The sequence below is a fragment of the Alligator sinensis genome, unplaced genomic scaffold, assembly GCF_000455745.1.
Source record: "Alligator sinensis unplaced genomic scaffold, ASM45574v1 scaffold187_1, whole genome shotgun sequence".
Classification (NCBI taxonomy): Eukaryota; Metazoa; Chordata; order Crocodylia; family Alligatoridae; genus Alligator; species Alligator sinensis.
The window spans coordinates 2,329,794-2,354,509 of record NW_005841861.1 but is presented as its reverse complement, the minus strand read 5'-3'; the positions used below and the strand labels follow the sequence as shown (position 1 = coordinate 2,354,509).

The following is a 24,716-nucleotide window of genomic DNA, read 5'->3' as shown; positions in this document are numbered from 1 at the left end:
ATTCCATGCAATTCATAAAACATTCCACACTTTAAACAGATGCAATTTAAGAATTTAACATTTCCGTATTAAGGAAGACTAACCTTTAACTACAGTGGGGAAATATTATAGCATGAGATTAATATCCTTGCTTTGGAAAGGAAGCAAATATGTGGCTAATTTGTCTTCCTTAAACACTTACCCATGATATTTTTTGTACCTGCTTGTTTGATTTAAAAACATTGAAAATGAAAGTTATTTTAACATTATCTTCATAGTGCAACCTTATTTGTACTAAGCAGCCCCTGATGTCTGATACTTAATTTACTAATTTTCAACTGTGAGGGAATAAATGCTTTAGGGCAGGTAAGAGAAAAGATAAAAAAAGCCCATCAAACCCTTAAGATTTAAATTTATTTTCAAAACATTAAATGAAGTAATTTGAACCCATTACCAGTGGCTTTAACTTCACCAATAATGTGGAGAGAATGCTGCAGTCATTTGAAGATGGTCCTGCTATAGTATATTTTTCCTGCTTTCTGAAAATGCATAAATAATTTGGACACTCCTATTATACAAGGATCTCATACAAAATAAGTGAAAGCTTATAAAACCTGAGGACCTTCTGAAGTACATTTCCTTCCAGCTACAATGGCAGATACACTAATTGGGCAAAACAGATTGTACATGCTCAACTCTACCTCTCTTTGTGGAGTCACTGAATCACCATCGTAGCTTGGTCATCTATACAGTTTCTGTTCAATTATTCATGCTAAATTACAGCACTGACTACTACCAAAGGCAATATTATGAGCATAGCAAGTTTCAGGACATCTACCTGCTACAAAGTTGGCTTCTCTTATACAGTCAGATCTCTTAGTTCTGACTTATACTAGGTCTTTTATTTATTTATTTAATTAATTAATCAGGACTCCTCAGAGAGATATTGGATTGGTCTAATAAATCTGAGAGCTATGGGACTCAGCATGGAAAAGCACAGGCTCAGGGGTGATCTGATGGCCACCTGTAAGTTTATAAAGGGGTATACACCAGGATCTGGGGGAACATTTGTTCACCCGAGCACCCCAAGGGTTGACAGGTCTAACAGTTATAAACTCCTGCAAGATCGTTCCAGGCTGGACATAAGGAAGAATTTCTTTACTGTCCAAGCCCCCAAGGTCTGGAACAGCCTGCCACCGGAGGTGGTTCAAGCGCCTTCATTGAACACCTTCAAGATGAAACTGGATGCTTATCTTGCTGGGATCCTATGATCCCATCTGACTTCCTGCCCCTGGGGCAGGGGGCTGGACTCGATGATCTTCCGAGGTCCCTTCCATATGAAATCTATGAAATTTCTGCAAGCCTTCCTGCCCACTTACTGTATTTGTCTAATACCTGATCCTCTTTAATCAAGATTCCCATCCATTTTATGAGTATAATATTAAATTATGCTTAATGAGTCATTTCAGGTGCGTTTTCACACAAGCACTGCATATTTTAGGAACATTCCTATTTTGCAGTGTTAAGTCAGCACTGCCAAACTGGCAGCCTGCATGCAGTCCCTAAGGGGTCAATATGCAGCCCCTGGGTCCCAGTCCAGGTGATGCTCCTACCTTTGCCCTGAAGCTGATGCTGCTGGAGTTCCCAGGCTTCCCCGCTCCCTCCTCTGATTTTTGCTGCTTGCCCCTGCGGGCACAGCAGAATTGCATGGCCTACAGGGCTGAGAGAGCCCATGGATGGAGAGCTCAGAGGAACCTGGGGACCCCATGAGGTACAGAAGCACCAGTGCAGTGCAACAGGAGTCATCTACTGCAGAGAGGGGAAGCACAACAGGCAGCATGTCTGCATGGAATCAAGTCCCTGGGGCTCAGGAGGGGGAGATGGGGAGGGGGAGACTTGCACACAGTGCATGAGGGTCCCATGCAGTGCCTCATGCAGCTCCAGTTGTATGCAGCCTCCATGGACAGCCCTAGTTTAAATCATAGGCTTTAATAAAATGAAGAAAAAAAAAGAGCAAAGAACTGAAACAGGACTAGGTCTGCAAGTTTGCTAGCAGATTCCTAAATGGAACTAGCCCTAATTTTCAAGCCACAGAGGCAGGGGAAATTACTATTCCCAATATCCTTGGACACTATGCATGAAAACCACATATGAAAAGCTGAAGCAGCAAGATGGTTCAGGCTCAATGACTAAGTGACAAATGCTGCTAACAGTAGTGGTGGGTGGAGGGGGACAATAAGTGAGACAACCAGGAATGCATCTTGTAAATCTAGTGAGACAAGAAGCATATGTGCAATCATGTCATGCCTAGAACGAAATTCAATTGTGTCCAGATTCTTTCTCCATCACCATTAAAGGATGACAGAAAAATCTCTGGTTAATTCTACATTGCAGAAGTAAGAACGGTTTGGAAGAAAGGAGTGTATCCTCTATTGTTTTTTAGGGGGAGGAGGAAGAGGGAGAAGAGAAGGAAAAGAAGAAAGGGGGTACTTATTGCCTGCTCATCTTTTCATCAGTTCTTGCCTAAAGTGACATATAGAGGAAGCGCCACACATCCATCTGTCTTGTTGGCATAGGGAACCAGATATAAACAAGAAAACACTGCAGATCAAACCACCCTACAAACACCTGTGCTCTTGACCCCTGCACTGCTGAGCAGGCAGCAACAACAAAGCTTTGAGTTTTCATTGACCTGCTTCCAACCCTAGTTTAAACACAAAAAATACACTCAGGTTTTCAAAATGTTGCACAATCGGGCTTCTTTAATAACAAAATGCTCATAAACTTATAGATTTAAAGATTTTCCATTAAAAACCAAAAACAAGGTTTATAGCAAAACTGGTTTTGAAAGAAGTATGACTTTTATAGGTATTATTCATATGAAAGCCAGTGATGAGAGAACTACATCAGTTCAGTGACAAGCTGATGGCTCCAATTCCCACATCTAAATCTGCACCTATTTTCAAGTGTGAAGAGGTTTAATATTCACTGCATTTTCTAGACTATTTTTTACTCCATAACAATTTACGTGAGAAAATTTCTTATTCCAATAACTGCTTAGAAATCTTAGAAATGATGTTCCAAAAATCAGTCTTGTTCATACAAAAACTGTAGTTAAAATCAAAACCAGTGACAAAAAAGGGGGAAAGGGGAGAAGAAAGGGGTTTTGCATCACATGACTTTTTCCTATAACTAGGCTCTCATGTACTCAACTCACCATGGAAGCTGTCCTAGAAACAAGCCAATTAAGGGAAACTTCAATCTGAAGAAAACTTTTATAAAAAGCAAAAACAGAATGGGTGCAATAATTAGCTCAATAGACCAAGAGAGCCCAAATTAAAGTCTTATAAAAGAATATTTCTGATTGGAGTTCATTTTTGATTTTCCATTTGGATGTAAAAATTCAGCGTGCTCATTGGAAAAATTCTCTGTCTTGGAAAATGAAAGCAGTGAAGACCCAAGTACAATACAAATTAGTGAACTAGGGCAAAGGCTTTTATACTGCATGTCATACTATGTACTTGTTGCTGCTCTGTAGTGTACCTCACTGGCATCAGTAAGCACAAATCTAAAGCAAAAATTGCTCCTGCCAAAAGTAAATGCAGCATCAAGAAAAAATCTGCAAACTGATTTGGACCTGCTACCACAGCAATGCTAAACAGCACAAAGATTCAATTTGAAACAGAAGTATCGTACATTCAAATACAGTGATTGATATTAAAATTATATTTACCAGACAATGATAATTGACATACCATAGTTTTTTCTTTTTACTTAGATTATCATGGTATTTCAAAGACCACAGAGTTATAACTGTTGGTAAAGGGTGGTTTTTGAATAACATACTGGTTACATCACATCTAAATTAATGAGCCCAACATTCCAATAATGACAAATATATCATCTATTTTTTCCAAGAAAAATCAGTGAACTTGCTAAGTTAAACTCCAGGATCTTTTCCTCTCAGATACAAAAGATAAATATGAAGAAATACAGAAATAACAATAAAATACAATATAAATGTGGAATGTAAACATCTGCAGTGGTTACAACATTTCATTGGCAGAAGCAGGTCATAAATATACTTCTTAGAGACTGCAATTGTTATAACGCAGAAAAGCAACTTGGACTGAGATGGAAATTCTTTACCATTCATGTGGGAAAGCAGTTCATCTGAAATGCTGCATTTAGACTTTTTAGCAGATCTTTTAAATTTGAGTGTGGGTGATAAATGTAGTCTAAATACTCAGTTAAACTGGTTTTGCTCTCTTATAGGCAGATACAATTGCAGAAAAAGAAAGAGAATCACCAAGAACTTCTGCTGCTTTGAACAGGTAACTAAATATGGCATTTTTACATAAATATAATACCATGTTTTGTATTATTTTGACACCAGGGACATGAGTCAAAGACTGGGACCCTACTGTATTAGGAGCCGTATGAACAAAGAGCCTGCTACAAACAACTTACATTATATAATAAGATAAGAGACCATAAATGAGATGGAAGTGGTCAATGGTGATCTGCACTGCTGCCAGTCTAATCCCTGTCGAGTAGTTCTAGGCGCTATAGAAAAGGAGAATCTGAAGGAGTGTTTTGAAGGAGGATAAAGAGGTAGCACTGCTGATGTTTATAGGGAGCTCCATTCAGGATAAGGGACAACAGAGGAGGACAGCACAAAGGGACTTATTTGAAAACCTAACAAGTAGACATAGGAAGCCATGTCATAGGTCAGTCAGAGGTAGATACCAACATCTTAATCATGAATGAGAGAGGAGAGAGAAATTGTGGACAGGCCAGGAAGGGCCTTGAAAGCAAAAATGAGCAGTTTATGTTTAATGCAATTGCGAAAGAGCAGCTACAGGAGAGATGATATCCCTCTAGAGAGAGGCAAAAGCACAGGTGATATGGTCAAACAACAGGAAAAGCAATCTTTTGCCAAGCTACTAGAGCAGTGATATTCAATCAGGTTGCCACGGCACTCTGGGGTACTCCAGATCCTTTGAAGGGTGCACAGGATGTGAGATAAGTGCAGGCTCTGGAGGTAAGCACTAAATGAGTTTTGGAATTGTGTGCCAAAATCACAAAAGTTATACAGGGGTGCTCCAAGTCCAATGAGGGGTCTCTCAAGCCCATAAAAATGGAGAAACTAGGGGTGCACTGAGAGAGATTTTTGGGGCTGATACTGAAAGCCGATATTTAAGGAGGCATATCAGCCAATACCGATCCAGTTTCTGATGCCAGCTGGCAAGTCTCGTGTGGTGGACTTACGTCCCCTACAGATCAACGCCCCCCGCGGTGAGGGAGGGGCAGGAGCAGGTGCTGCCCAGGCAGGGTGTGGGGCAGGGTGGAACCGCAGCCCATGCAGGGGAGGCGGCTCCCACCAGTGCTTGCACCCTGGGAGGGCAGAGTGGGGCATGTGCACCCTGGATCTGCATGGGGTGGGGCGGGCTGTGCGGGGCTTTTTTTGTTGGGGGTTGGGCTCAGAGTGGGTGCCAGCAGCACTGGGAGGATGCTGTATCCACCCCAAATTTCACCACCACTCCATTCCCAGCCCCACTGCTGCCAGCCGCCCGGCACAACCCTGGCTCTTCCTGGCACATGGGTGAAGGCAGGGTGTTGAGCTTGAGCTGCGCCAGGCGGCTGGCAGCGGTGGCACTGGAAATGAAGTGGTGGTGAAATCTGGGGTGAATGCAGCATCCTCCCAGTGCCGCTGGTGCCCATGCTAAGCCCAGTCCCCGCTGAGGCAACCCCACGCAGCACAGGCTGCAGCTCACCTCGCCCCGCACAGATCTGGGGAGTACATGCCCCCCCCCCCGGGGCCCCCCCAACAGGAACACCGGGGTGTTGATCTGCACCTCCAAACCCCTTCCCTCCCTTTCCACCCACACCAGACTTACCAGCTGGAGGCAGCTCTCCATGCTGCCGGCTCTGCTCTTCGCTGCGACTGTGCGCAGCACATGTATATTTATTGGCCAAATTATTGGCCCCCATCTCCAATACAGCCAATTTTCTTTATGTTGGTATCGATCTGATATCAGACCAATGTATCTGTACACCTCTAGGAGAAACACTGTACTAGAGAGAGGAAGTGATAAGAAAGGAAGCTGTGGAGGCAGCTGAAGCAATGTTTACTACAAAATGGGGACCAAAAAAGAAGCAGAGATGCGCAGAGTGCTTGAGAGCTCTGCAGAGTAAGAGGAGCAATGAGGTGAACAACAAGTGACACCAGGACCCAACAGGGAATTCTAAGTAGCTTGTACTGCTGAAGCAGAGAAGAGGCAGCTTGCAGAAAAACAGCTTTAAAATTCTAGGTAAGCTAGGGCAGCGGTGTCAAACATACAGCCTGTGGGCTCAATCCAGGACCCAGAGCTAGGTCACCTGGCTCGCAGCCTTTGCCCTGCCCCTGGCTGCAATGGGGATCCTTCCTACAATGGCAGCCAAGCCCCTGGGTGACAGCCACAGTGCTGGAGCCCCAGCAGCACCATGGGAACAAGCCTGCTGCCATAGCTTGTTCCCACAGTAGCAGCCAAGCACCCATGGTACCAAACTTCTTCCCATGTTATTGATGAGGCCCCAACACTGTGGTTCTCACCCAGCAATTGGCTTCTGCTGCCATGGAAAGAAGCTGGGGCTGAGACCCTATAGCTCTCGTATGCTTGGCTACCAAGGACCTGAAAGAAAGCAAGGATTCTTGAGCCCCCGCAGGTATGGAGGAAGAAGCCAGGGGCAGGGGTGGGGTCAGGGACAGGAGGGTCCATGGGCTGGAGCCAGCTCTTCCTTCATTTGAACTATGGACCAATCTAACACCATTCATCCAACACATGCCGAGTCAGCTTTGACACCCTTGAGCCAAGTATGTTCTGCCTCATGAATTATTAGAACTACATATTTCAACAATGAAACCAGCAAAGGAAGTCTTTGTAGTAAGAACTACTACAAACAAACAAAGGAGATTATTGTGGAACAGAACCGGTAGGTTCATTTTACTCATCAACAGCACATTCAGTTTTTAGTTCAATCTGCAGTTATGGAAAAGAGGACACTGATACAGCTGTATTTCTCAGGGATATCATCTCCCTTCAGCCCATATTAAAACTGTCTATAAAAGTAAACATGAAACTTAATATAAAACAAAGTTATAGTTACAACACTTTCTCAAAGCCTATTAAATCCACAGAGGAAGCCAAGCAGAGTGGCACAGTATAGACTAATGCCTCTCTGAATTAGTCTACAAAGTGCACTGTCATTGCTTTCTGCCTGATTTCAGATTAACATAGGAAACTACCTCTATTAAATACATGCTAAAATTTGTCTAAACATGGTACTCTGAATCAATTGTTTTGAAATGAATGGAAAAGTTACCATGTCGAAATATGTGCTTGGCAATAGGGAAAAATAGCTTATTTCACAAAATATAATTTTACCATACATTGATTTTTTTAAAATAGTTCTCTAAAGGAAATCTGTCACTTGAAAAAAAAACATCTGACCTTTCCTTTAAATTGCTTCAAAACCAGGAAATTGAAGACTATGGCTCTCACAAGATGAGATTTAAAACTAAAGCCTTAATAGCTAATAGTACAAAATCTATATATGCAAAACAGTTTGAGTTAAACCTTCTGTAGATACTATAATTTAGGAGTTCCAGATTTTTGTCCAAATAATTCTACCCAAAACATTCATTAACATGAAGTGCATAATTTTCACATACATGCATTGTTATATACATTTGATTTGTTACATTCTTAAGGAGCAAATAAACTTGCTGTCAACAGCATAACAAAAGAAGTCATTCTGCTCTTTAAGTCTGTTCACACTGGATGCCTCGGCTAGCACACAATATTTTGAAGCGTTATAAAAAATAAAATATCAACATGGGGAGAAATGGTTAAGCTAGGAAGCTTACCTGCTAGAAACTAGCATGCAGTCAATGTCTGGTCTCTTTGTCTTGGGGATGGCATAAAGTGGATATCTATCCCCATGGCGAATCAACACATGGACAGACACCAGTTTAAAATAATGGGGTACCTGACCTATGTCAAATAAAGAATAAAATTAAGTGCGAGTCTCTCTATACTCTCCCAGTGTTTAATTCTATTCTTCCAAGTGAAAAATCCATGTAATATTAATGTACTGTACATCAATTTATTCAGTGCTGAACAGAATATAAAGCAGTGACAATCCTTTATACCGAAGGATTTATTTAAAATAAAGTACTAAAAAAAGAAATCCATACTAAGCTTTAGGAGCTTAATGAAGAATTAGTACATGCAGCATTCTAATATTAAATAGACTAATTCCTCAAAAGGGGATTCAGCCAAGGCACCACCTAAACATCTTTTATTCACCACTTATTTATTCCAGGAAGCCTTCCATCTCTCCAAAATCTTTATTGAACACACGCCTTTCACCGCTTACCCATGAGGTACCAAATTTGGACTGGTTTGGATCACATTTGTTGGCTTTGATCTTTACCTCAAGTTTATCTCCTGTACAGACCGACATATTTGCCAGTTAACACTGCCATTTACATTAATAGGAAGCACAGATATAGGTATTTAAGCTATTGTGGGGCAGGCAGTCCAAACCATGCCTTTGCCCTCAACTGAATATGGAAGCTGCTTCACCACCTCCATCTGCTGCTTCGAGTATTGTCTCTTTCCCATGGTTCCCACTAACTTGTCATTTTAGAGCAACTACTCAAACTGACTCTGGATCCTGCCCTGAACTTACTCAAATTTCTCAGAATTAGGAAGTAATTATAGTTTCAAAAGGTGTTAAAACAAGGTGCTAATTATATTTTAAAACCTATTCAATCTATAACCTACAGATCTTGTAAGGTCTTATAAATAAGCAGTTAACTGTCAGCAGAACCTTTAAAAGTCACCTTCAGTAAGCATCTCCAAAATCAACACATGCCAGCAAATGTACAGAGGGAAGAAAGAATGGAAGGACTGAGTGCTTTGGGCAATTCAATAGATCTCAGCAGCTAACTTATTTCTAGCTCGAAATTCTAAAAGTACTGAACAGTGAACAATCAAGGTAATAATTTCCAGTGGCAACATAAGGGAATTAAGACTGAAATAAACTGTCATTTGCCTACCCATTTCCACATGACCTACCTTCCATACTGCGTTCAGTTATGGTAGGAATATTACAGTAAACACGAGCTTCATAAATAGGATCTATTGCAGGGGGTTCCGTCAGTGGATCAAGCATTATCCTCTTGCGGCTCTTCGGATTCAGCACGTCTTCTTTGACTGGGTTGACTGGGATCAAGTGCACTGAAAGAGACAAAATTTAAAAACAGCTATAGCCAATTATCACTACTTACCTATTCCATTATTAACATAATGCACTCTATATTGTAAGAGCAGACAATTTTACCAGGAAACTGACTTCTGTGAAATCAAATCTATTGTGGACCACTGATCACTTTTTGTATTTATCCCCGTCAATGTTTTTATGCCTGTACATAATGAAGCTGGCAGACCTCAAGAGAGCTCTCAAGTCACATGTTGCACTTGGAGTAGTGCAAGAATCTCTGGATATTGTGTCACCGCCTTTCCCATTTGTACACTTTTCCTGAAAACTTCTCATTCTTTCACGGGGTGATAAAAGCATCAAAAAAAGGAGGAAATAAAAATATTACATAGGTTATTAGGCTTTAAGATACGGATCATTATCTCCTACCTGCTCATGGTTACCAATCTCCTAAGAATAGTGTTTGAGAGATTACATTTAACAAATCAAGAGAGACATTCCTTGGTAAAGGCTCATGAACTCTTAGGATGTTTGGAATTCTAATATTTAGAGAAGGAAATCTGTTTTTAGTAGAGAGAACTGGAGATAGAGGACAGATTTTATTCTGTTTTCTTAGGGGAGGGAATGACTATAATTTTCTCCTAATTTCTGATTCTAATGTCAGGGTCCATAACTTCAGATAGCATTAACCCTTAGCAGTAATTATCAGAAACTTTTATTTCAGAAACCTGATACTACTGAGTCTTAGACTAAATGTTGCTTTGGTTACTTGCCTTGGGACTTGCTCAAACATGAAGAAAATGATGGATTGTTTGCTTCATGTTTCATCATCTCCTTAGAAACACAAGGGGTCCAGAATGGCAGAAGTGGCAAGAAGAAAAATGTCAGCAAAATTAATTTTTATAATAAACAGTGGGTCTCAGTAGAACCCATCTACCTTTCTGTCAAGCTCTATCTATCATTTCTTTTCATATACTCCAAACGCCTTGTGCTTGCTCCTTGGTAGATGAACTACTGACCAATGGCAACTGTCAGATTGGGACTAATACATGTGCTCTGTATGTTAAACCAGCTGCAGTTAAGCTCATGTATGCCCAGATGTTTTCCCCTAAAAGCTGTCTTGACAGCTCCATGTAGAAACACGCCAACCAGTGCTAGTTTGTATACCTGTTCAGCCTATGCAGGTGGCTGCTAATGCCAGTTGCAAAAACAGAAGAGAGGGAGAGGGAGAGGGAGGAGGAGGAAGGAACCTCTCCAGAGCAGGAAACAGCAGAAGAAAAAATTAGGGAATATGGAGGGCACAACACCAAAAATAAGTGGAAAAATAAAAAGATTATAAAACATGAGGGATGAGAAACAGAGAGAAATAGGAAGATGAGAGAAAAGAAGCAGATAAGACAGAGGAAATTATCTGGGACATGAGTGTAGCAAGATAAGCTACTGAAATATCCAGTTCGATAATCTAATAGACTGCCATGGACAACCGCGTGCAGAAACACATCAATAAGACAGAACTTTTCTCTTTTGCCCTCAGGTTTGGTTTTTTTAATTAATGGGACTGAGACATTTAGCTACAACACACAATACAGTTATAACAAGTTTTCTAAATTATTACTAGGAGAATACCTGTGGTATCTGAAATTAATATCTGGTCTCATATTCACAATTCATGGATAAGTCCAAGCAACATATTTTTCTAAGTCTCAAGAAACCCCTCCCTCTTGAGGCTCAACAGATCCCAAGCCTGGACATCTTTCAAAAACGCTGCAAGATCTTTCTGTTTGTACAGGCATTTTGCAATCAAAACTAGGCCATGTTGCTTAGTGGGTCCCTGCCTTATTTTGCTTTTTATTCCAGTTATCATATTCTGTTTCTCTTGCTGTAAGCTATAAACCTTTGTTGGGAAGGGTAACATATATATTGCCTAAATAAATACGTACATACATTTTTTTTTTTTTTACAGTTTTCAACTATTGCCCCTCCTTGGTGTTACCCCGAAAAATAAAATATTTCGAAGAACGTCAAAGTATATTTCTTTTTTTTTCCCCACTCACTATAAAGTCACCATTTGACAACCTGAAATTGAAATTCTATACCAAGTTAAAAATGACATCTGCAATCAAACAACGTGCAAATAAAGACTTTTCAAACAGGACAGAAAAAGGAGTAATGCATCTGAGGAAAAGCTAAATAACACTGTATTTGACAACTAGCAGAATAAGGGAACAGAAATAAGAACCTGCAATGTTGACAGTAATGAATGTAATACACATTGACTTTAGAAAAATGTGTGAAAAAATAAATTCTTCACTTAAATATTCTGGCCTTACCCCAAAAAAGAAGTACATGCAAATATTGAAGCAAAAGCACACAAACATATTTGTGAAAAAAACCACTGGTCCTCTCACAGAACACTCTGAAAGGGACGCAGCCAATATAAACCTCACATACCGTCAAACAAGTTAAAAGAAATATTTCTATTCGTCTTTGTGATGGTAAAAGCTTGCTTCTACAAAATCTAAAACGAAGGTCAAAGTTGCATTGACAATGTCCTGTTAGGCTGCCTAGAATTGAAGGCTCTTTTTTCATTAGTAGCCTTGAAAGACTGCAGTCATAATAATGAACTCTCAAAGCTTTGTTCATGCCAGCATATTCTGGTCTTACAAATAGAGAAAGCTTTTACGACTGAAAACGAAGAGAACAGTTCACATAATTTCCAATATTAGTCTTCAACTGCAATGGTGACAAATTTCAAAGCCAAGTTCTACTTATTTTTCTGTCCATAGGAATTCTTCAGTTGCATCATAATTAAAAAAGGTTCTGATTTTAGCAGCACAGTTCTTTTAGGGATTGAGGATTTTGTGCGAGTTGGGGAAAACAATCAAAGAAGGGAAACTAAAATGCAACAATTACAGAAAATTGTTAAGAGACAAAGTCAGTCAGTAACAATTCACAGAGACTGCAATAATTGAGATACTGTTGTAACATACACATTAAGAACAGTCCCAATTGGTTTCTATTCATCTACCAAAATCAAAGCTGAGACCTGCATATTCCTGCTCCAGTTGCTGATGCAGCCAACATCCATAGTTCTCGAGCTCTGAATTTTACTTATAGATTTTTAAAAATTTGGTACACACACACACACACACACACACACACACACACACACACACACACACACACACACAGTCAAGTGTGGGGTTATGTTAAAGTTAGGTATGGGGGAATTTGTGAGAATGAAATTTGGGTTGCAGATTGCAATGTGTGAAACTACCAGAGTGTTACAGTAAGGTTTACTTTCCTTATTTGCTATATCCATTATTTCAGGTCTTCCAGGTGGTTGAGCAGAAGTAACCTTACCAAATGATCCCAAAAGAGAATACAATTATACTAGTAAGTTTATGCTACCAGCTTCTATGCATGCATAATACTGAAGACTGAAGTAGATGCTATGTCTAACCAAACAGTAGTAACAGAGGCCTTCAAGTTCCTTCTTATAAAAAGAGACAAACTTTAAAATAAATATTTTTAAATACTAAAAGCTAGTGCTTTCTGGAATAGCTAGTTTTAGAGCGCATAGCAAGACAGACCATTATCAGTTTAGCTTTAAATAATATACAGAATTAGTTTAAAGTAATAGTAAACACAATATCAAGTTCAACTTCATGGTGGGTAATTGGGAGAAATCATATCAACAACTAGCACGATAAAAAATGTAGGGAGCATTTAAAAACAAAAAATAGGCAATCACAGAAGTTACACTCTGATTATAAATCATAACAGTTGAAAAAAAACAAAAAAAAACCAAATGCACATCACTTAGGGAAGAAGAAAACCAAGGGGTAAAATGGCAAGGTTCAAGGGATTATACAAGCTAAATTTATCCTACAAAAAAATAGAAACATGACTTTAGGAAAGACAGCACAGTAAGCAAAATGAAAAATGGAAATTTAAGTAAGATAGAAGGATCTGAAAAGCCAGTACTGAGAGAGAGAAATTCTTTAGATGTATGAAAATACAATTTAAATGGAGGATAAGGTCACTGAAAAGAAACAATGCTATTTCTTTACCTCAGCCCTCACCACACAGTATATTGGAAAATAACACCCTCCTAAAAAGTCAACTTTTCAGCTACTACTATGGACTGAAGTGTCAAAGGAACTAGTACAGGAGCAAATAAATATACTCAAAAGCAGCTGGTCACTAGAATTAAATGGTATATACTAAAGAGTTCATTCTAGATTCCTTCTAGGTTGATAAAAGCCTATGACCAGTTTATTTTAGATTTTAAAAAACAAAATAGCCATGTGTAAAAGGTAAAAAAAACCCTCTTCTGTGACTTGGAAATAAATTAAAGATATAAATAAAAGAGTAGGAATAATGATTAATTTAAATCTAATAAGAAGCTGAGGGGCTGCCTCAGATTCCTATACAGGGATCATTATTAAAAGCAATTATCTGAAAATATGGTAAACAATTACTTTTGTGTTATCTTGAAATTTTTATTTCAATTTGTAAGGACAGGGAAAACAGTCAGGAACCATGAAGGAACCCAAGAAAATCAGCTGAACAGGGAGCACATTCAAAGAGTGCATTTACTATTGATATATGCAAAGTAATGCACATTGGAAAAAGTACTCTGAGCTATGCAGATCAAATTGCTAGGTCCTGAATTAACCCTGAGCATGCAAAACACAGCCCTGCGCATCACCTGCATGCCAACATGGAAAGATGAGTAAAAATCTCTACTAAAAGCAAAAAAAAAAAATTAGAATGCATAAGGAATAAGACAAACATCAACAGTCAAAACATTAATTTTGTAATATATATGCTCTCACTTGGAATACTGTATTCAGCTTTGGTCAGACTGGTAGTCTCATCTATTAGGGCAAGTCCATAGCTCCTTATCTTTATCCAGCAAGGCTAATTCTAGTCACCCAGCATATTAATACATAAATAATTTATAGCTTTTTTTAAAGCTTGAACTACACATTTCTTTGCTTCCCTTTCTACTTCCCCTCTCCTTGCCCAATGCAATCTCAGAAGTCCTCTCCTCTGTAACTTCTATTTTTACTATCCTCTTCTTCTATATCATTTTTTAGTCTCCTTTCTGTATATGGGTGTTTTCTTTCTCCTTGTGATTACAGCCCTTGAGCTCCATGGCTGCCTAATTCTTCTTGGCATACACCTTCCTCCTCAGCTCCTCACTACACAGCACACCTATCCTGTTCTACCTATTATGCCACCTCATCCCTGCTTCATAAGGAGCACTTATTAAAAATCCCAGAGTGGCACTCAGGGAGGGCATTTGTGGCACACCTGCCAAAAAGTTTGGCCCCACTATAGTGGCCTAGGCATGACCCATACAACTTGCAAGTTTTATGGGGGTATGGAGATCACTAAAGAAAATAGCTGGTAGTATTGTGCCACTTGCCTGTTCCTTTTTCTACTGTAAACTGCTAAAAGATTAAAAAAAAACCCTGTCTATTTTAATGTAAAAAAGGATACAGCACTTTCTAGATATTCATATATTATCTTTATGTGATTTTAGCCTTAATATAATATATGCAATACAGTGCTGAATGCAAATTATCTAAATAGCATCTCTATGGGACAGACAAGTCAGTGGATGTTCCTATTTTTGAATTTAGAATTTTTTGGACTATGCCTCCAGCCTGCCAAGATTTAAGCAGACATCTTACCAGAATAGGGGCCTGAATATGTTAAGATGAATATTTTAAACAGATATAACTATTTTGATCTCTGAGGATTTCCAGGAATCAGGGAAAATTAATAATGGATTCTGAGGTTTCTGGAAACTTCATTTATATTAAAACTATGCTACAACATTATAAAGTAGCTCCACTGACTTGGATAGAGCTAAAACAATGTCCACCAGCTAACTATGTTCCCAGGTTTTTCACTTTTAACTTCTTACTACTATTCACTTGAGCTTATTGAAATAAAAAACCTGTGCTTCAGTAAGAGTATGCATTACAAGACAAGTTAGAGGTCTTACAGAATTGGAAAGACATTTAAAAAAAAACAAACAGTCTGACCTAAGAAAATGGAAAGAAAATCATTTTTCTGGGTAAAAGTAGCTGCATTAGAAATATTTTAAGATTACTTTGGATAATTTTGCTTTCACTATATGTTAAAATGTGGCCTTTTATAAGGGTGTGATTAACTTGCAACATAATTTTGAACTCCACAAAGTGAACCTGAAGATAAATACCAGAAATATAGTTAATAAGTGAAGGATTCATTACAACAAGCACTTTAAAACAATTGTATCTATCATTATAAAAGAACAAATCACCTTGGGAAGAAATTATAATTATAATTTATAAACCCTTACGTGACTAACAGCAAGAAGGCAGTAATCTAGAGATTTCAAGTATACAAGAGATAGGCAGATGAAACCGAAGGGGAAAAATTATACATGCAGAAAACTAAACTATTATAACTCCAGGTCACAAGGAACAAAGCAAGAATAGTCAATATTCAATATCAAATTACTCCATTACTAGTTCTACTATTGTAGTACAATTTTGAGTATTAAACATAATGGATCTGTAGCCATTTACAAAAAAAATGAATATTGGGAGGGGGGAATAATTACTATTAATATTTACCTAGAAGAAGAAAGACAGGAAGCAAAACCATGTCCCGTTTTAGTTCTCCTTTAAAACTCCAGCATGTCTGAGCAGAAAGTGTGAAGCAAGTAGCCATTTTAAGTTGCGCTTTTTCCCCTACTAAGAACGAACTAAAAATGTTCACTATTTATAAGACAGAAGGCTCTTTCAGTTCCACGTTAACCATGCTATTTAAAACACTGACATGGGAATGAAGTTACACAGCAAAAATATGAAAATATTACATAGTAACCTCATGCTAGTCTGTTAAAGCAGGCCACCTTAGGGGAGATACATAAACTTATTTATCCTTCCTCCAAAGTAAAGATTTTTGCCATTAGTATGTCACGAATGCGTCACATGGGATTGTGAAAACTAGACAGGTTTCCAAGATCCTGATGATGGCTGCAAGGTTTTTTGGCTCGTAGTTTGAGATGCAAATTAAGCGAAAGGGGAAACAGGAGGACTGGTAAAAAAGAACAGCAAGAAAAGGCAAGGTAGTGTTTTGAAACAAGAAATTAGGGAGGATGGAGCATTTGGAAGATATCCAGCATCAAAAGTGGTCTGGAAGAGACAGATAAGGTATATATGGATCAGAGAGCTTCTAGCTAGTGCAAACTAATACCTATGATACTGTCAATTTAGAAGTGAGGCCAACTCAGAACTGCACGCAGAAACCTTGACATGCTGCCATACCAGTTTTGAGTCCTGCCATCCTGCATTCACTCCTGATGAGTATGTCCCTAGGGTCACTTTTAAAGCTTTACTTTGGATTACAAATGCATATCTGAACATCAGAGAAGTTCAAATAAGCTTGTGCCTGAGAAAGTATCCAACTTTCTTTTTTGTTATCCGCACATAGGTTTTGCAATCATTATATTAGAATCTCTTGCTACAAGCAAGTACTTTTACCCTTAATGCATGTACAGCAGCATTACAATGACACGTTTGGTTTAAATGCTAAACAAACATTTTAAGGAGATGCTTCTTTGTCTAGACCTGGTTAAATCATGCTGACTCAATAGGTATTGTATTAATAACCAAACAAAGATAGAAACCCTAAAAGAAGAGAACAAGGCAGTCAATATACATCCAGGCAGAGGAGAAAGTATGGTATTCACTGCTTTTTGCTTAATCACTATTTACATTTTTGGGGGTCTTCTGTGCTTTGTCATCGATAATTAGAAGCTTAGATGGAAAATTTATCTTTAGGAACTCTGCTGTGATACAGCAGAAACATGAAACATGCCACTAACAAGATAACATTTTTCTTCCTCTGACTACTACCCCATGCTGCTCATCCATGTGGGCACCAGTGATACTGCAAGGGGTGACCCTGAGCAGATCAAAAGTGACTACAGGACTCTGGGTACAAGGGTGAAGCGGACACGGGCACAGGTGGTGTTATCCTGAATTCTTCTGATCAAGGGGAAGGGCCCAGACAGGAATGGATGCATCCTGCAGATCAATTCATGTCTGCACAGGTGGTGTCGCCAGCAGGGATTTGGCTTCTTCGACCATGGGATGTTGTTCCAAGAACATGGATTGCTAAGAAGATATGGGATCCACCTGATGAAGAAAGGGAAGAGCATCTTTGCAGACAGGCTCGCTCACTAACCAAGTGAGGAGGGCTTTAAATTAGGTTGGCTGGTGGATAAAGACCAAAGCCTTGAGCAAAGTTAGAAAGCAGGAGACCTGGAGGAGGGGGCAACATTCTTCCTGAGAAAGTAAAGCAATCGGCTAGTTACTTTAGGCAAATACACATAAATGCACGGAGCCTGGGAAACATGCAGGAAGAACTGGAAGTTCTTGCACAGTAGAGGAACTATGGCATGATTGGAATAACAGACTTTGTGGGATACTGGAGTACCATCATCAATGGGTATAAACTGTTCAGGAAGGACAGGCAGGGGAGAAGAGGAGGAGGAGTTGCACTGTAGGTAAAAGAGCCAAATGATTGCTCAGAGCTCCAGTATGAAACTGGAGATGGGCCTGTTGAAAGTCTCTGGGTTAAAGTTGGAGGGGAAAGCAACAAGGGTGATGTTGTGGTGGGTGTGTGCTATACATCACCAGATCAGGAGGAAGTTGGTGGATGAGGCTTTCTTCAAACAAGTAGCAGAAGTTTCCTGATCACAGGCTCTGGTTCTCATGGGGGTCTTCAATCACCTTGACATCTATTGGGAAGGCAATAGAGCAGTGCACACGTAATCTGGGAAGTTTTGGGGGAGTGTTGGAGTCAACTTTCTGGGGCGCGTGTTGGAGAGACCAACTAAGAGCCGTGCTCTTCTTGACCTGCTGCTCACAAACAGGGAAGAATTGGTGGGGAATGTAGAAGTGGATGGTAAGCTGGGCAGCAGAGACAAGATGGTTAGCTTGAGATTCTGAGGAAAGGAAGGAAGGAAAGCAGAGTATGGACCCTGGACTTCAGAAAAGCAGACTCCGATTCCCTTAGGGAACTAATAGGCAGGTTTCCCTGGGAGGTCAGTCTGAAGGGGAAAGGAGTTCAGGAGAGCTGGATGTATTTTAAAGAAACCTTACTGAGGGTACAGAAACAAGTCATCCCTACGTGCAGAAAGAATAACAAATATGGCAGGCGACCATATTGGCTTAGCAGAGAACTCTTTGGTGAGCTTAAACACAAAAAGGAAGCTTACAAGAAGTGGAAGTTTGGTCAGATAACTAAGGAGGAGTATAAGAATATTGCTCAGGCATGCAGGGATGAGATCAGGAAGGCCAAAGCGCAACTGGAGTTGCAGCTACCAAGGGACATGAAGGGTTTCTGTAAGTATGTTAGCAACAAGAGGAAGGTCAAGGAAAGTATAGGTCCTTTACTGAGTGAGGGAGGCAACCTAGTGATAGATGAGGAGGAAAAGTCTGAAATACTCAATGTCTTCTTACTTTGGTCTTCACAGGCAAGGTAGCTCTCAGACTACTGCGTGGGGCAGTGTAGTTTAATAGATTTCATGTACGTTAGGAGCTGGAAGGCAACAAGAGGATGGGCAGGGAAAGAGCAGGTCCCTTACTGAATGGGGGAGGCAACCTAGTGACTGATGTAGAGGAAATGGCTGAAGTACTCAATGTCTTTTTTACCTCTGTCTTCACAGGCAAGGTCAGCTCCCAGACTACTGCACCGGACAGCACAGTTTGAGGAGAAGGTAAGCAACCCTCAGTGGTGAAAGAACAGGTTAGGGACTATTTAGAAAACCTAGATGTGTACATCTGAGGGTGCTGAGGGAGTTGGCTGATGCCACTGCAGAGCCTGGTGAACTGTGAAAACCCATGGTGATCAGGGGAGGCCCTGGAAGATTGGAAAAGGGCAAACATAGTGCCTATCTTTAAGAAAGGGAAGAATGAGGATCCAGGGAAGTACAGCATACTGAGCTGCATTAGTAAGAGAGTTGCCAGATTGAGGGAAGTTATTATTTTCCTTTATTCTGCACTGGTGAGACCAAATCTGCAGCACTGTGTCCAGTTTTGCAGACCTTTCTCAATGGTGACAGATGACAGAACAAGGAGCAAGGGTCTTACATTGCAGCAAAGGAAGTTTAGGTTGGATATTAAGAAAAACTCTCTCCCTAGGATGGTGGTGAAGCACTGAACAGATTACCTGGAGAGGTGGTGGAATCTCCATGCTTGAAGGTTTTCAAGGCCCAGCTTTACAAAGCCCTGGCTAGAATGATCTACTTGGGGGTGGTCCTGCTTTGAGCAGGGGATTGGACCTACTGAAGTCCCTGCCAACCCTAATTTTCTATTATTCTGTTATATTAACTAACTTCTGGATTTAATTCTGGATTAAACTGAGGCCCTGGAACACATTACATTTATGCTGCAATTTATGTTAATTACACCATAAGTAGTAACAATGCTACACATTCAACCATTTTATGCTGCCATAATGCAGCAAACCAGCCACAAAGACATTCCACAAAATATGTGAAAAAACTTTGTGGCTCATTTTCATGCTCCCATTTTGATACTGACAATCAGGCAAACGCTAGCATTGGGACCATGTCTCAGTCCCAGTGCTGAAAATGGACATGGTCCAAATGCAGCTTTTCCAGTTTCCCATGGCACAAAACACTTTAAAATTAGTGGGTTGCAAGGAACCAGATTACATGCAAGGTTTTTAGACATCTCCGGGCACCAGACCCTTTAAAAACTCCATGTGTACCTGGGCTTTGAACTTGTTGCAAGGGGGACGTTGATTGGCTCTCTTCTACATAACCCTTGCAGGGCCACCCACCCACAGCCCCACACATGGGGCTGCAAACATCTGAGGGCTGGAGATAGCTTACGGTAAACTTTTATTTAAAATATGTAGAAGCGTGGCGATCAAATAGTAGATATTATTAAATATATTCTTGTCAAGCCAATGCTTTTTGTCAACAGAACTAAACAAATACTTGCTGTAGTAACTTATCTTTTTATACAAGCCACTATAGCAAGCTATATATTAATATATAGCTTGGAGAACAGCAAGCTATACATATGTATAAAATAAGCCACTACAGCAAACATTTGTTCAGTTCTGTTGACAAAAAAAAAAGTCTCGACAAGAATATATTTATTCAATAATATATACTACGTGCTTACAACATTATATATATATATATATATATATATATATACACACACACATACATATATATATATACATACACACACACACACACACACACACTTCTTATTGCAAAGATGTGTGCTGCATTATGATTTTATCATAGCATTTTGACAAAAGAACAAAAGACAAAAAAGGAACTACAGTAGTTCCCTTAATCCTTAATCCTTGAGCAAAGTCCCTTACCTACAACAAAGAAATAAATTCATGACTACTTGATGATGATCGCTGCAGCAAACACTTGAAAGGGAACATTGTATTCTAACCTCTTAAATACACACATTGTGCTGCCAGCAACAAATCAGCAAAACCCACAAGCTGATTTTTCATTTTAGAGCACTGACCTTTGAAGAATCTATTTCTAGGTCATCCTATATAATGTTAGAAACTCTTGAGCTTATTTTAAGTTTCACTAATTGCTATGTTTTTATAGCTTTGGGAAGGTCAGGGAACATTTTGCATTTCAAAAATGACAACTGGCAAGATATGTGCTGGTCCTATGTGCTGGTTATTTTGCTTTCCTGTAGCTTGGTAGAGACGACAGATGCTGGTTTCCTTCCTCATTTGCTCTGACAAGACCAGTTACCATAGTTCAGTGTTACCCCTCCACAAAAATCTGTCCACCTAGAACTGGAAATGCAATCTTCAATCTCCAGAAATGCAGGAAAAAGACTTCTTGAGATCTGAGATAGTGAGAGGAGACAACTATCTTCTGAACAGAAGGATAGACATAAGAAACTATGAACAAAGAGCCAAGACTGAGGAAATGAGTCAGCTCATTTAGATTTTTTTTTTTCTTTTCGCAGTCTGACGGACAATTTCAGCTGCTGCCTGTAGGCTTTGAGGAAAACGCATTGCCCTGAACGAGAACTTCCCTATCATTACAGACAGAGCATTTTCAGCCACAGCCATCCAAACTGCTCCCTGCTTTGCAAGCTTTCTTTGATCAAGAGACAAAAAGGAAAATAAATATGGCAGTGTGGTTGTATTCCTGCTGAGAGGCAAAAAAACTAACTTGGAGAACCAGAGCACAGAGTCCTGGAGAATGGAAAATGCTGGTTACTAACTGCCCATCTGAATGGCCGAGGGGCACTGCTCTACCACTTAAAACTACTTAATCCAGATGTTAAAACCTCATAATTTTGATAACCATTTGGAAACTGAAGACTGCTCCACAAAGGAAATTATCACCAACAAATAACACAGTCCGGACATGCTACAGTTAGTCATAACAAGCATTCATACCAAAAACCCATGTGGTTTCTCCCCTTCAAATCCTCACTCAAGTAGCCAAACAGAAATAAAGACATTGCAACGTTCTCTCTAAGAAGGTTCAGAAATATTGTTAGAGAAAAATAAGGCAGGCAAGAGCAGTACGGAAGTGTACAAACAAGGGTTATGAGTAATTCTATCAAATGATTAACAAAACTAACGACAGTGATATGCAAAAACTGTAGGTTAACACTTTTTCTCTTTCAGTTATTCCTGTCTGACAAGTTTCTTTGATATTTTCCGTACTCAGAGGGCGTCACCTAGCCAGTCTCCGACGTGCATACTTTCTAGGGACATTGTTACTATCACTGTGTAGGAGCTGTGTACCTGCCTGTATCTTTCCATTCTTGCAAGGACCAAATCGAAGTTCCATATAATTTTCTCAAATCACCATTTTTTTTTATATTAAAATTTTTGTTCTGCTCCTAAGAACAGCTCTCTTCCACCCCCCAACTTAGCTGTGAAATGAGTTCAAAATGTAGCTTTTGCCTAAACAGGGGAGGGAGGGTGAGTGAGCTGAAGACTAGGCTCTGTGCATGCTCTTTGCAGCCATAATTCTGGAAAAAACAATTTTTCTTTTCATTCTGCCCTCCCTAAACCCAAGTGTTTTGAGGATGTGCAGTATGCAAGAAAATACAGTACTGAGTGAACAGACAGTTTAGTTCTTTGGCTAAAGCATCACAAAACATGTAGCTGTATGATTAAGAAAATAGAATGGAAGTTAAATATTCATAAAGAAGGGAGAACAAAGCAGAAATTGTTTGTTTCCAAAAATATAGGTTGTTCCTCTTTATTTTCTACCCATCCCAAAATGAGTTCTCACAACTGTGTCATTGCTTCTTTTCATAACCATCAGAACATGTTAAGAAAGTCATTTCCCCTCCTTCAGCCAATAATGTCTTGAGACAACTCGATGCCAGACTTAAATCAGTAACAGTGATAAGGTTGAACCATCCTTCAACTGAGACAACATCCAATTCTGAATTCTGCTCAAATTATAGTATGTGGCACGCAACTCTTAAAGTTATTGAATAAAGATGAGACAGAACCACCTTCCACTCAAGTGGGTAGGATCAATCTTCTTTGCGTGAAGCCACAGCTGGCTTGCTTTCATAACGTACCCTCTTATATCCGACACTGGAGAAAGCACTAATGTTTATTTTACAAGAGCAATTCAACACTGCATGGTGCTTGTGAAGCACTGCAGCCCAATCAAATTCACTATCTCCCTACTGATATTTTTGCGGACAGTTTCCCTATTTTCAGATGCATTCCCTGACAATTTCACAAGGGTTCAGTAAACAGTCTTATGCGACTGGCTTGCTGCGCTTTTAACATACACAAGGCAGGTTTATACACTAAGACAATCACCGCATAGCAGGGAAGGCATAGCAGGATATACATTTTGAGACCAAATCTGATCAGATCAGTTAATAGGTGCTTGTACTTAAATCCATTCACAGCTGTGGCTCCAGAACACTTCCATGGATTTTTATTTCAATTGACAGTGCAGGCAATTATATACAGAACTAGCAACTTGCCCGTCAAGAATGACCGGGGGCGGGGGGGGACGGGGGGGACGAGGGAGCACCACCACCCACTACCCCATGCTGCCACCATCGCCTCCCAGGAGTGGGGGGAGGGGAAGCTTGCCCCGCCATCCCCTCTGCCAGCACCCCACACCACCACCACCTCCAGCACTGGTGGCCTCACCCCCCGCACCGCCCCATCCCTGCTGTCATGGCTGCTCTCCACACTCTGACTGGCTGTTTCACTAACCAATCAGAATGTTCGAAGAGCATTATGAACAGACAGACTGACTAAGCCCTTTATTATACAAGAATTTCTTAAACGCTGAACACTTCCAAATTGTCAGCAATAAAATATCAATATTAATATTGTTTAATTCTATGAAGAACAGTAATTTCCAAGCTCTGCTGCCCAAGCAAAAAAGCAGCCTTTGTATTTTATTCTATTTTTTTCACTACCCCACAAATTGCACTGATCGCCTACTAAAGTTTTTGTATTGTTTGCTGACACCAGTAAAACAACCTTTCCCCTTCAAATCGATGAAGCTACTCATTTTTATTTTTTTCTACCACAGAACTAACCAGTTGGTCTGAGGAAAAAAAATGTTATCAGGCTCTAGTAAGATTTCATTCTTGTAGTCCTGGCCTTTCAGAGAATCATTACATTTAATGTATTGTATGTTAAAGGTTACCAAGTGACAAAATATGACAATATAATTGCTTGTAATAAAACCAGCATGTTATTTCCATATCTAAAGGGAGCTTCTTTGAGAATCTTGGCTGAGGTGCTGGGTACAGTGCAACTGGACAATGTGACTTAAATAATATTTACTCCTTATTTAGAACAATTATGCTCAACTTTTTGGCTAACAGGCCAGAAAGGCAGTGCCCAGTCCATCTGTGGGCCAGATCTGGCTGATGGTCCCGATCTGGCACCCAGGGTGGTCACAGCTGTCATGACCCAAAGGGTATGATTGTGTGTGCTTCGGCACTGCAGAATTATTTCCCGCCACGAGGAGCTTTCTTTGCACGGTGCAATTCTCAGTCGCATAGAGACAACCCCGGTGCAAAGGAGTTCCCGCCACCCGTATGTAAATTTGTGTCCCACTATTGGCTGTTTCTAAATTATTCCCACGTGGCGTTTAGCGATTGGCTTGCTAGCCGTACAAGAGGCTTGAGTGGTTTCCGCCCAAGTTGGAGGAAGAGAAGGAGGACTTCTTGTCCGCTCTTCTTCTTTTCTATCTGTAACTGCAACGCAAGCAAGTTTTCCTGCCTGCACCGCGACCATCCAGTCATATATGGGGAAACAGGGTGGGAAGAAGACTTAACCTGACCCCAGCCGCCCCCGCCCCCCGACCCAAGGGTCGGGGGGGAGTGGCCCAGCCCCAATCCGAAGTGTGGAGCTTAGAGGTT

At 40.1% G+C, this 24,716-nt stretch overlaps 1 protein-coding gene across 4 annotated transcripts in view; it reads right to left on the bottom strand.

Annotated features, from left to right (window-relative positions):
- The window catches only part of PXYLP1 (2-phosphoxylose phosphatase 1), a 66,291-nt gene that overhangs the window by 23,456 nt on the left and 18,119 nt on the right, over positions 1–24,716 (bottom strand). Inside the window, exons 2-4 of one of the 4 annotated variants that reach the window (XM_025215711.1) lie at positions 10,020–10,080; positions 9,105–9,266; positions 7,889–8,015 (exon numbers count right to left, since the gene is read on the bottom strand). In XM_025215711.1, coding sequence (XP_025071496.1) covers positions 7,889–8,015; positions 9,105–9,266; positions 10,020–10,077 — 347 coding nt within the window. In that variant the 5' untranslated portion in view covers positions 10,078–10,080. Of the gene's footprint in view, positions 1–7,888; positions 8,016–9,104; positions 9,267–9,369; positions 9,568–10,019; positions 10,081–15,884; positions 15,999–24,716 lie in introns of those variants that run through there. The other 3 variants (XM_006016531.3, XM_025215715.1, XM_006016530.3) reach the window with 3 other exon arrangements.